The sequence below is a fragment of the Grampus griseus genome, assembly GCF_964374135.1.
Source record: "Grampus griseus genome assembly, chromosome: 1".
Classification (NCBI taxonomy): domain Eukaryota; kingdom Metazoa; phylum Chordata; class Mammalia; order Artiodactyla; family Delphinidae; genus Grampus; species Grampus griseus.
Window position 1 is genome coordinate 41,977,289 of NC_139017.1, and position 13,578 is coordinate 41,990,866.

A 13,578-nucleotide genomic window follows, 5' to 3' on the forward strand; every position below is an offset into this window, starting at 1 on the left:
TAGTGGATATTAGTCATATTGGTGGTCACTTAGCATCTTGTGAACATTCTATGCTTGAGGAATGGCCCACACCACAAGCACTGTCTCATCAAGGTGGAAGCAAAAGCTCACTTTCCTAGTTTCCCTTTTAAAAGTGCAGGAGAGAATTCCCTGGCAGTCCAGTGGTTAGGACTCCACACCCTCACTGCCAAGGGCCCAGGTTCAATCCTTGGTTGGGGAACTAAGATCCCCACAAGCGGTGCGGCCAAAAAAAAAAAGCACAGGATGTGAACTAGGCTTGCCAATCAGACAAATCTCCTCCAGGCTCTGTGATTTAGTTTAGAGATGCAAGAAGGCAGAGTTGAAGAGTACTTGCAGTTTCCTTGGCAGCAGCAGTGGCTGCAGTGTCCATAGTGTACAGTAGTAGCAGCAATGGCTACTACATTCCTAGATGATAGGAGAGCTAATTCTAGCATCTGGTGCTTCCCAGCAACAGTAGTTTACCTCATCTAATCAGTTTGGCAGTGTGGAGTTAGGTGTTCTTAGGAGTTTTGCCTTGAAACTGCTTATTACTTTAATAAACACTCAATAAAAACTCATTTCCTGCCTAATCATCAGAGTTAGCTTCTGTTGCTTGCAGCTAAGAACTCTGACTGATACATGCTACCTAGCAATGTATGCTGTTTTGAAAACTTGATTGATGTATCACAAATCCCAAGTTTACCATAATTTATGTTATTTCTCTTCAATTCCTTGGAATTTGTCATCCCTCAGAATTATACCACTCTGAAATCCCATTCAGGTATCTCTTCTTTAATCTTAACCTCTGTCCTCTAGTTGCTTGCTAGAAATGCATTTTAGCATAATAATTAGGACCAGATTGCCAGGATTTGAATTCCATCTCTGCCATTTATTAGCTGTTGTTTCTTAGGCAAGTCGCTTAACTATTCTTTACCTGTGTCCTCATGTTTAAAATGGGAATTATTGAATAATACCTAACTTCTGTGAGTATAGTGAGAGCTTAATACATGTAAAATGCTTACTAGAGTATCTGGCACAGAATAAGCACTTAATATGCATCATCATCATCATGATGATTAACTGCTACTTTAACATTCTTTATTTCATTCAGACCTCAGTATACTTACCTCTCTACTTCCCTTACCTCTCAATCCCTTTGTGTTTTTACTTCTTTATCCAGCTTAGATTTTATGGTCCCTCATTTCATTAATTTCATTAAGTTTCTTACCAGTACTTTAAATTCTCATCCAAGGTTCTATTTTAGTCATGTGTGCCCAAAGGCAGCCAAAAATTGCTGGAGAAAGTCATACAACTTGGTATGTGGCTTTTATCAGAAATGACACAAACCCAAACTGGCCTTCAACACAGACCCGCAATACTACAATGTTTCTTTCTTTAGTCAGGATTCTTCCACCTTCTTTAGTGACATTTCAGATCTTTAAATTTTCAAAAAAAAACCCCAAACCCCAGAAATCCTGGGTTTTATGTGGAATCTCATTTCATTTTTAATATTTGACAATGAATTCAAAACCTTTGAAAACATTGTATCATAAAGTTACTCTTAGGGCCAGATTCAGCAGCCTACTAGTTTTCAGTCAAATAAGATTAAGTGGCAGAGGATAGCTTGAGGATCTACTCGCCTACCTTCACAAAACAGCTAACTAGATGCGTGGGCCCCCACTGTAGAGATTTGGTAGGTTGGAGAGGAACCCTAGCATAGACATTTTTGAAAAATTTCACAAATGTTTCTGATGCAGAATCAGACCTGATAAACCACTAGCGTAGCAAAATGTTCTGCACATTTTAAATGAGAAATACGTTTAGAATAATGAATTTCATTGCTGCCAAATGGATTTTGACTGAATAAGCAATTTATGGACAACTTATTTTAGTTCTTCCTAGTCTACCTGCACGTTGCAACTAAGTTGAGCACTGTTTAACTCCAGACACTGAAAAGGAAGAGATCTCTGTTGCTTTGGTGGGAGAATAAAAAGTAAAATGTAGAAACAGCAATCACATCCTTCCACAGTGGGTCTTACGGTGGCATTCTTATGATCATTGGTCTTCTGATCAGGGTATTTTTCCTCAGATTTGTTGTAGCTAGCAACAGAAGTACAGTGAATAACCTCTTAAACCCCTCTAAGAATAAGATCTGCTTGTGCTGAGCTGCTATTTTCAGGTGCTTGGCTTATACTGGAGTTGGAATTGGCCTAGAGCAAGCAAGCTGGGTACCATACTGCCCCAGCCTAGGATTGTTGCTGCACTGCAGGCCTTAATGCACTTCTCTCTTCTCTTGTACCCTAGCTTCTGACCTTCTGAGCCAGCCTAGCTTCTCATTTCCTCTCTCATAAAACTCATATCAGAAAATAAGCGAGACATTTACTATTCTTTAGCTCATGTACCCTGATGGGTCTATTATGGGAATGAGGGTCTACTTTATCTTAAAGAAATAAAATTTGACCACACTAGAGAAATCAAAACCTTTCTTTGACCAGATGCAAAATTATCTTTGGTACATTTTAAATCAGCATGTTTAAGTAAATGATTTGGTCTGTGGTTCTGTTTTTAAAGGGAAGGTAAAGTGGATCATATTCTGTTGAGGAGACTCCCTGTATGTAGACCACTTCCTACTTTACCTTTTTCATTCCAACCAAGGTTAATTTATTACAAACAGAACTTTACTATCCTTTGTATCACTCAACTCTTGAGAGAGAGAAGAGAAGGAAACAAGTCCAATTACTGTGGGTTCTCCCAGCATTCCCTTCCCCCAGCACAAGTACATAAGCACACATCTCTTCCTTCTCTGTTCTCACACCTCCATCCTCACACTTGCCTTTCTTTTTCTCCCCTTCCCTTGTGTCCTTCAGTGCCCTATCTGTGTGTCCCTTGACCCCTTTTTCAAGGATACAGGAGCCATTGCCAGTAACCTACAGTGTCTCTGTTGGTACTGTGCATTTAGTGGGAAGAAGACTCCTAGATCTTCTAGTGGCAGTTCTTGTGTGTATGGAAGTTGGTGGGTGAGGGGTGTAGGGAGAAGGGAGCAGACAAAGAAGGGGTATGTTCTAAATATCTCAGTTAGAGTTAATTTTGAATTAATTTTCCCAGAGGAACTTTTATTGTAAGTGGTTATTAGATTATGGAGTACTATGACTAGTGATAGTGCTATATTTTTTCCTATGAGGAAATATTTTCCAAGTACCAAATAACTAACATGAGTGTACCTATAGAACTTAACTCATTAGGAAGTTGTAGAAATTGCACGTGCAGATTTACTTTGTGGTTGTCTTATGTATTGGAACAAAGTGGCAACCAGTAAAGAGCCCTCTGTCAACTGGGGGAAAACCACACAATATAAGAGCTGTGATTTGAGTTTTATTCAGTGTCTTACTGAGGACTATAGCCTTGGCGACAGCCTTCCAGATAGCTCTGAGGAACTGCTCTGAAGAGGCAGAGGGAGAGGTCAGTATACATGTGATTTTGGCTAAGGAGTATGTGCAATCCAACATATGTCTCGGTAGAAGGTTACTGCTAGTCTAAGGAACAGATATCTCAGTTAATGATTTTAGTGCTTTTCTAAGTGTGGGAAGATGCAAGAATCTGGGTTCATAAATTTTTTTTTTTCCTGAAATATAACTATCTAAGGGCCTGTTTTGCCTGTTTTGCCTAAAGCACAGAGTGCCTCATCTTGTTCTTTGTCCTAAATTCCTTTCAGGTGTGCTGTAGGTCAGCGACTTAATCTTTGTAGAACTGAATGGCAAGTGACATTCCTTGTTTTACACCTCAGACAAACATTTCCTTTGTCATTTTTTAACAGTGAACAAACTTTACTGAACAGAGATGTTCTAGGGCACTTACTCTTGTGCAGATATAATCAGCATTTTGTAAATGGCAAAATACTAAAAGAAAAATATTTGAAGGTGATACTGTTAATTCCATATCAAGATACTCATCCTTAATGAATTTTTTTAAGGATTGAATATTAACTCCTTTTATTTGTTGGATTTTTAAAAAAATCAGATTCATTGAGGGAATTCCCTGACGGTCCATTGGTTAGGACCCGGCGCTTTCACTGCTGAGGGCCCAGGTTCAACCCCTGTTTGGGGAAATAAGATTGCACAAGCTGTGTGAGGCGTGGGGGAAAAAAAAATCAGATTTCATTGAGGTATAATTTGTATATAATAAAATCCACCAAATGTATGCAGTCATGAAACCACTACCTAGAACAATTCTTTCACCCCCAGAACTTGCCCTGTGCCCCTTTGTGGTCAGTTCTCTTTCTTTATCTTCTGGCAACCACTTTCTGCTTTCTATTCCCATAGTTTTGCCTTTTCCAGAATGTCATATACAGTAGTCTTTTGGGACTCACTTCTTTCACTTAGCATAATGATTTTGAGATCCACCCATGTTGTTGTATCAGTAATCGGTTTCTTTTTATTGCTGAGTATGAGTCCATTGTATGGACCACAGTTTGTTTATTCATTCACCAGTTGATAGACTGGGTTGGGTTGTTTCCAGTTTGGGGCTATTACGCATTAAGCTGCTGTGAACCTTTGCATACAGATCTTTGTATGGACAGATGTTTTCGATTCACTTAGGTAAATATTTGGAAGTAAGATTGCTGAGTGTATAATAAGTGTATATTTACCTTGGTAAGAAATGACCAAACTGTTTTCCAAAGAACTGTATAGTTTTGCATTTCCACCAGCAATGTATGAGAGTTTTAGTTGCTTCATATCCTCTTAGCACTTGGTATTGTCGGTCTTCTTTGCCATTCTAATGGATGTGTAGTGGTGTCTTACTGTGGTTTTTAATTTACATTTCATAGATGACTAACAGTGATGAGCATCTGTTCATGTGCTTATGTTTGCCATCCTTATTTCCTCTTTAGTGAAATTTCTCTTCAAATCTTGCCCATTAAAAAAAATTAAGTTTTCTTTTTATTGAGATATAAGAACTGGGCTTCCCTGGTGGCGCAGTGCTTGAGAGTCTGCCTGCCGATGCAGGGGACACAGGTTCGTGCCCTGGTCCGGGAAGATCCCACATGCCGTGGAGCAGCTGGGCCCGTGAGCCATGGCCGCTGAGCCTACGCGTCCGGAGCCTGTGCTCTGCAACGGGAGAGGCCACAACAGTGAGAGGCCGCATACTGCAAAAAAAAAAAAAAAAAAGTGAGATATAAGAACTATGGATAAAGTCCTTTATCAGATACATGTTCTATAAATATTTTCTTCCAGTATGTGGCTTGTTTTTTTATTCTCTTAACAGTATATGTTGAAGAGAAGTTTTTTGTTTTAATAAATTTATTTATTTATTTATTTTTGGCTGCATTGGGTCTTCGTTGCTGCGCACGGGCTTTCTCTAGTTGCAGCAAGTGGGGGCTACTGTTCATTGCGGTGTGCGGGCTTCTCATTGCGGTGGCTTCTCTTGTTGTGGAGCATGGGCTCTAGGTGCGCAGGCTTTAGTAGTTGTGGCACGCGGGCCCAGTAGTTGTGGCTTGCGGGCTCTAGAGCTCAGGCTCAGTGGTTGTGGCACGCGGGCTTAGTTGCTCCGCAGCATGTGGGATCTTCCCGGACCAGGGCTCGAACTCGTGTCCCCTGCATTGGCAGGCGGGTTCCTAACCACTGTGCCACTAGGGCCACCAGGGAAGCCGAAGAGCAGAAGTTTTTAATTTTGATAGAATTTAACTTATCACTTTTTAATTTTATGATGTTTTTAATCTAAAAACTCCACTTTTTTTTTATCTAAGAATTCTTTGCTTAACCTAAGCTTATAAAGATTTCCTCTGTATTTTCTTCTATATAATTTATAATTTTAGCTCTTACATTTAGGTCTATGGTTCATTTTGAGTTAATTTTTGTATATGGTGCAAATTAAGGATTGAGTTTCTTTTTTTCTTTTCTTTTTTTAAATTTCCCTTCTGATTTCTTCTTTCACCCTTTCACTTCTTTCAGTGATTCATCTTATTGATTATTTATAAGTGTGTTGCTTAATTTCCAAATATTTGGGAATTTTTAAATATTTTTCTCTTACTGATTTTTAATTTAATTCCATTATGGTCAGAGAACATACATAGTATGATTTCAGTCCTTTTAAATTTGTTGAGGTTTACTTATGGCCCCAAATATTTTATCAACTCAATCTTTTTTAAAAAATAGTTTTTTTCATTATTCTATATCTAAAAGTGACACTTTACCAAATTACTATTTCATATGCCATTTTTATTTTTGAAAAGGTAATGAGTTACAATTGTACTTAATTGTTAAGAATGATTATTACTTTACTGTGTAAATACTTCTACTCTGTAATACTGTGTTGATATTTGCTATTTTTGCCTTATTGTAGCCACAAATTTGTAAACTGTTCTTCCCTTTTTATGCTCTTCATAGGTCTAAGATCTGGCAAACTTGGTGAACAGTGTGAAGCAGTTGTCCGCTTTCCCAGGCTCTTTCAGAAGTATCCATTTCCCATTCTCATCAATTCTGCTTTCCTAAAGTTAGCTGATGTTTTCAGAGTTGGGTAAGTCTTTTTAAGGCCTTGGTGTCCTAAAGCACATTGTTCATATTTCTTTATTTTATATTGTGGTCTGTATTCTTTTTGGCTTTTAGGACTTCCACATGGTTCATTACCATTTTAATGGATGCACGTGGCAATTTGCAACAAATTTTGGTGTGAAATTTAAAGGCATTTTAAGCAAAAGTGAAGGATATAAGTCAGAGAGTACTTATTTCTTTGGGGGACAGGATAATTCAAAATTAAGACAACCTTAATATATTATTGTATATTTTGGAAATATCTGTGGCTTTGTGCAGATAGTTTGGAGAAGTTTCTGATTTAACAGTTTATTTTATAACATGAAATGACATGTTACATGAGATTATGGGTCACTGTGAAGTGCCTGAAACATGTAAGCAAGCACTGAATATACACCTATTTTTTTCCCTCTGCCGTTCCCTCTCCCACTTCTTTCCACCCTTCTCCATGCATTCGTGTGCTCATACACACACCAAATCAGACTTGGAGAAATGATGTTGTAGAATTAGCTTGAGAGGAAGATGACCATCTCCTTGGTTATAATATGACTGAGGAGATTGAGTTTGGGGTCCAGGGCTTCTCTTTCTGTTACTACTGTTTTGGTGCCTTGCAGTAGGACTGCAGGCTTTGCTAACTGCTTATGCTTAGTACTCATCTCATGTACAGTTGGCCCTCTGCAGCTAAGCATTCTGCATCCATGGGTTCTACCAACCATGGGTCAAAAATATTTGGAAAAAAAATTCCAGAAAGTTCCAAAAAGCAAAACTGGAGTTTGCCACACATTGGCAACTATTTACATTGTATTTACATTGATGTATATAGCATTTATATTGTATTAGGTATTGTAAATAATCTAGAGATGATTTAAAAGTGTGTGGGAGGATGTGCAAATACTATGCCATTTTGTATAAGGGATTCGAGTCTCCAAGGGTTTTGGTATGGCAGGGGGTAGTCTGTAACCAGTCCCGCTCCCCACCATGGATATCACAGGATGACTGTACAGACTTTAACTCTTTCAGTGGTAAGACAGAGAATATTAAGGTTGAAAAACATTGGCCTATTGCTAAAATTTATTAATATCATTAGTGTTGCTTTGATTCCTAATTAAATATTACTTTATAAAGTGGTCTAATTTATTTTATCTGTGGTTTTTCATAGAAATAATTTCCTGAGGCTATGTGTTCTTAAAGTTACTCAGCAAAGTGAGAAGCATTTGGAGAAGATTCTAAATGTGGATGAATTTGTGAAGAGGATTTTCTCTGTGATTCATAGTAATGATCCTGTAGCAAGAGCCATCACACTCCGGTATACTCTGTTATGCTAATGAGTCAGCACAAGATTGTTTGAGTTGTGATTATATATCCCCAAAAGGCAATCTATTTACTTTTATCATTTTGAATATTAAGAATTTATTTTTATTTTTTCTACTAACAGTCACTGAGAAAACATGGTAACCATCCTAATCTGTAAATGCCTTGCAGCTAACCACCTATGATACTGTTTTGGTAACTTACGTTTGAAATATTTCTCTTCGTGGGTGGATGTTCTGATCTGATAACTCTAAGGTGAATGTGGCTTAGCCTCAGCTTATTTTGAACTTTTACCTTCCTGACCTTGTTCTACTGTTTCATGTCAGTTTTCTGTATTCATCCTTGGTTATGTGCTTGTTTTTGTATATGATAATTTATATTTGGACTCCTTGGAGAATGCCAGATATAACATATTAGTTTCTTCAGCCTTTTCTTTTCTTTCTTGGCATTAAAAAAAATTTTTTTTAAGTTTTGTTAGAATTTCATTTTGTAAGCCTTATATCTAGCTTGAACCAATATCCTCATTTTAGGTCTATCATCTATGAAATTATATGCATAATTTTTGGATTGTTTGAAACTCACTTTCCTAAACTCTTCCTTCCTCAATTCTGATATGAGCCCCAGGGAGCATTCTCCTCTCTTCTCTTGATATTGAGGAGAGATTTGAAAATCATGATACAAGTAATCACTGATGTTGAAAAAAAGACTGGGAAGTCTTACTTTTTACTTTGCGGATCTGCTGAATAACAAAAGTATTGAACTCTTAATGCTTTGCTAAAATGGACTTCTTTATACAACATTGGAAAATTGATATTTTGATGCTTTAATAATTTAAAAGTTTCTTTTTCTGGGCTGTCTTTGGTACTCAGCATGTACTTCAAGGTGATTCTTAGAAGTTTTACTTGTGTTAAATAAGCCATGTTAGTTTTTCTGACATATTGAAGTATGGAAAAGTGTTTAGAATTTGAGTCATTGCTTGATTTCTAAAATTGATACTTTATTAACCTGAGATTTATGGAATGACCTATAAACTTTAGTTTTGGTAATTTAGCTTTGCCTGTTTCTTCCTTTTCTGACCTTGAGCTTATTGTATTTCCATTCTTCTTGGGTTTCTCTGTTTGTGCAGGATGTTGGGAAGTCTGGCATCAATAATTCCTGAGAGGAAGAATGCTCATCATAGTATTCGTCAGAGTCTGGATTCACATGATAACGTAGAAGTTGAAGCTGCTGTTTTTGCTGCTGCTAACTTCTCTGCACAGTCAAAGTAAGCGTAGGCCTTTTATAATTTCGCTTCCCAGGAAGAGGTTTTGAAGGAATAACTCATCTGTGTATGTAAAACACTAAGGGATACAGAAAAATGTAAATTGCAAGGTGTATTTTCCAAGAGGGTTTCCGTCATGTTGGGAAAACAGGACTTAAATCCTTAAAACAGAAAAGTTAAGTACAGATGTTGGCATTAACTGTAAATGAAATTAGAGTTTCCAGAAGGACAGGATCAGCATGGGATTAGAGTAGTTGGGGAAGGCTTCACTGGGGAGCAGAAGCTTTGTCTACTGAACAGCCTTCCCCAGACATACAGTCCTAATACTAAATTGCTGCTTTCTTACTGTCTTCTCAAGTTTAGCTTTTTGGCAGTAGAACTGTGCACAGTTTGACAGAGACAGTAACTTGAGTTGAAACCAATTTTAATTTCTTTGGGATGTCATAGTCTACTATCTTACAAAACAGTATATCTATGTGTGTGTGTGTGTGTGTATTTTTTTTTGATGAAATGTTGACCATAGTTTTATGACTGTGTTTGACTTGCTTGATTATCCTCTCTAAGAAATATATATTATTCCCTTTAGTGACTGATGGGGAAGTAGCATTGCTTTCTGGAGGACATTTTGGTAATATGTATTTTGCTTCAAACATGTACATTCCTTTGACCTAGAAAATCCACTTATAAGAACTTATCCTAAGGAGTCAGCAACGTGTACTGATACTTACTTACAAGGATGCTAGTTATAGGGTTATCGTAACCAAAAAAATTAGTAACAACTTAAATTCCAACCAGTGTGCTAGTAAGATAGATATGACCGTACAACGAAATACTGTATCAGCTTTTGTAACGCATATATTTTAGAAATATATTTGGAAATAGGTTACATAATAGGTTATATGATATTATAGATTTATTTTAAAAAAGTATTTATATTTATGGAATAGAAAAAAGACTAGAAAGATATATATCGAAGTATTGTCTCTGGTTGGTAAGATGGTTATCTTATTTTTGTTTTCTTTTTTACAAATTTCTGTATATCCTGCTAGGAGCAAGTTTTGGTTTTATAATCAGATGACTATGAATTTTTTTTAATAAAAAGTAGCATTTACATTAAGAGCCTCTGCTAAATTTGGATAAGACTTGAAAGAGTTAATCACCAACAGTCTTCCTTTATATTTTATTAATACATCACATTCTTCTCTTCAGCTGCTCTTATGAAGCCTTCAGAATTCCAGGATTACTCATTGGAAAAGGAGATTAGAGAATAGAAAGCATATAGTCTTTAATTCACTGATCGAAAGTAGTAGGTGTGGCAATAATTGAGGAAGAGAAATATCTGAGTAAAGACAGTTCCTATTTGTGCTTTTGAAAGTTGGCATTTTTTTCTTATTGATGACCAGTAAACATTTAATAGTTTATGTAGAAGCAGTTTTTCACATACCAGCCTTTAATATGGTATACTTGTGATTTGTGATGTTTAAAAATACCAAATTAGTGCAATAGGAAAGTCTGAAGGACCTATCTAGATGTATCAGTGTGAATAAGCAAATACGTCTTTTTCAGATTAGCATTTACCTCTTCCCCCAGAAGTGATGACCTGGCTTGAGATCAAATATCTCAACCAATATGGATGGATTTTTATGTTAGTATCTCCATCAATTTTGGATCTTAAACAAATTAGAGAAACTGGCCAAAAAAGACCTTAAGAATTTATTTAATTCTGTTTACACCTGTCTGCTACCACAACCACATGTGACTTGTTCTGAAAAAGATTATAATTTTTAAGAGCTAGCCCCAGAGCAGGAGTTGCAAACCCAAATGCCTTCAGGGACCAGGGAGGCATTGTCAATGAGAGAAGTGACTTCACGTGGTGACTGTGGTGAACTGAAGGGTGCACTCACCATCTAAAAGGAGTAGCCCCTTGGTACCAGTAGATGGTAACATTCCAGGAGTGTATGACCAATGGTGTGACATTGGAATTTGGGGGTGGGGGTGGTGGGAAGAAGCTGGAGAATTGGATTATTCTGTTTATTTCACCATACAAGACTATATATTCTTAACATATTCTTAATGCTGACATTAAGAATTTAAAAAAATATTATTAGACCAAAAAAAAAGAAAAAAAGGAAAGAAAACTGCAGGCTTCTAACTTGCAGTTTATTGACCCTAGAGGAGTGTAACAGACTTTTAAACTTTGAGTTTTTATCAAAGTTATTGTATAGTTAGTGGGACTTCCCTGGTGATGCAGTGGTTGGGAGACCACCTGCCAACGCAAGGGACACGTGTTCGAGCCCTGGTCTGGGAAGATCTCACATGCCGCGGAGCAACTGAGTCCATGCACCACAACTACTGAGCCTGCGCTCTAGAGCCCACGAGCCACAACTACTGAGTCCGCGCACCACGACTACTGAAGCCCATGCGCCTACAGCCTGTGCTCCACAGCAAGAGAAGCCACTGCAATGAGGAGCCTGCACGCTGCAACAAAGAGTGGACCCCGCTCGCCCCAACTAGAGAAAGCCCGAGCACAGCAGCAAAGACCCAACGCAGCCAAAAATTAAAAAAAAAAAAAAAGATACTATTTAAAAAAAAGTTATTATATAGTTAGTGAAGAAATACTTAGTGAATATCCATCATGTCCAAACTCTATTCCAAGCACCAGGAATGCAGAAGTGGAAAAGATGAATGACCTATTGTGATGTAAACACAAAGTAGTTTCAGCTGCTCATTAATGTTATGGAAAAATAGAACAGTTTTGTCATTGTGATGATGACCTGAGTGAGCTGCTTAGGTAGAGTGATCAGGGAAGGCCTCACTGAGTAGGTGACATTTGAGCTGAAACTGGGTGCTGAAGAAGAGGCAGCAATCTAGAGGAAGGATATTCCAAACAGAACGAATAACAAGTACAGGAGCACTCTGAAATGTGAACAGGTCATCTATACATACCTAATACACCTTTTGCCTTATACCTGAAAGACATTTACAACTTACTTTTTCTTATCAAATGTGAGGCTGATATCAGAGCAGTAGTTTTGAAACTATTTGGTATCAGAATCCCTTTACACTCTTCAAACATTATTGAAGTCCTCAAAGAGCTTTTTTTGTTTATATGGATTATTATATCAACTGATAGTTACTGTATTAGAATGAAAATGCCTAAATTTTTAAAGTATTTATTAGTTCATTTAAAAAGTAACAAATTCTGGGGCTTCCCTGGTGGCACAGTGGTTGAGTGTCCGCCTGCCGACGCAGGGGACACGGCTTCGTGCCCCGGTCTGGGAAGATCCCACATGCCGCGGAGCAGCTGGGCCCGTGAGCCATGGCTGCTGAGCCTGCGCATCCGGAGCCTGTGCTCCGCAACGGGAGAGGCCACAACAGTGAGAGGCCCGTGTACCGCAAAAAAAAAAAAAAAAAAAGCAACAAATTCTTAATATGTTAACATAAAAATAGCTTTATGAAAAAAATTATTTTCGAAAACAAAAATCAATTTTGTGGGAAGAGTGGTGTTTTACATTTTTACAGATCTTTTTAATGTCTGGCTGGATTCTCATATCTGATTCTGTGTTCACTGTTTCTGTTGCAATGTTATTTTGGTTAAAATATGTGAAAAAAATCCAGCCTCACACAGATATATAGTTGGAAAAGAAAGGAGTGTTTTTAAAGGCTTTATAGGTAATTATGGATGTTTTTCTTTGACACTATACCAAAACTAGAAAAGTGTTGGTTCTTAAAGGTTAATTGCCCTGTGAACTCTAAAGCCACCAGTGAATATGTACTGTTACGTTGAAAGCCATTGGCCTCTCTTACCCGTGTATGGTTTTATAACTTAGATATTGGTCTTCTGGAAAATATTGGTTCACTGTGTTATGCAGGTCTTCCAAATGTTGACCTTTTTCATTGTAAAATATCAAAGGATCACATTTGTTACTATCACCACTGATCTCATCAGGAAGGTCTGTGAATATTAAGCTGTCAAGCTCATGGTGACAGATACAAGTTTTCTGAAATGCTAATTTTTGCTTAGAAGCTGAGATTGGCAAAAAATTTTCCCAGTTACTTTCCTTAAAGTTACAAGCTTTCTTTATTCATCTTTTTAGAAAATATCTGCAAATAGCCAACTCTGAATAATTATGGAATTTTATGAAAAAAAATGGGTAGTTCATGTAGAAACTCAAATGACTGCATGGTATTTTTCCTGCAGACAACCACTGTGTACTTGATGTGTGCTTTCCATTTTGTCAGAGAATATTAAATAATATCTTAATGGCAGAAAATGTTTTATATAGACATCTAAACTGCAGAGGGGAAGTATTCCATGCCCTGTGTATAATTTATCATGACTAAAAGAGCCAAGTTAGATCATATTATCTGTGTCTTATTTCCTTATATGTTATATAATGTTTTATCCCAAAAATTCATGTTATTAATAACTTTTGCAACATTCAGTGATATTTCAATTGCAACAGACTCAAAAGCAAC

General features: G+C 37.3%; 1 protein-coding gene across 1 annotated transcript in view; it reads left to right on the forward strand.

The window, feature by feature from the left end:
• Positions 1–13,578, forward strand: part of INTS7 (integrator complex subunit 7) — a 92,273-nt gene that overhangs the window by 5,067 nt on the left and 73,628 nt on the right. The window contains exons 2-4 of the mRNA XM_082675499.1: positions 6,384–6,513; positions 7,687–7,833; positions 8,965–9,102. Coding sequence (XP_082531625.1) covers positions 6,384–6,513; positions 7,687–7,833; positions 8,965–9,102 — 415 coding nt within the window. The remainder of the gene's footprint in view (positions 1–6,383; positions 6,514–7,686; positions 7,834–8,964; positions 9,103–13,578) is intronic.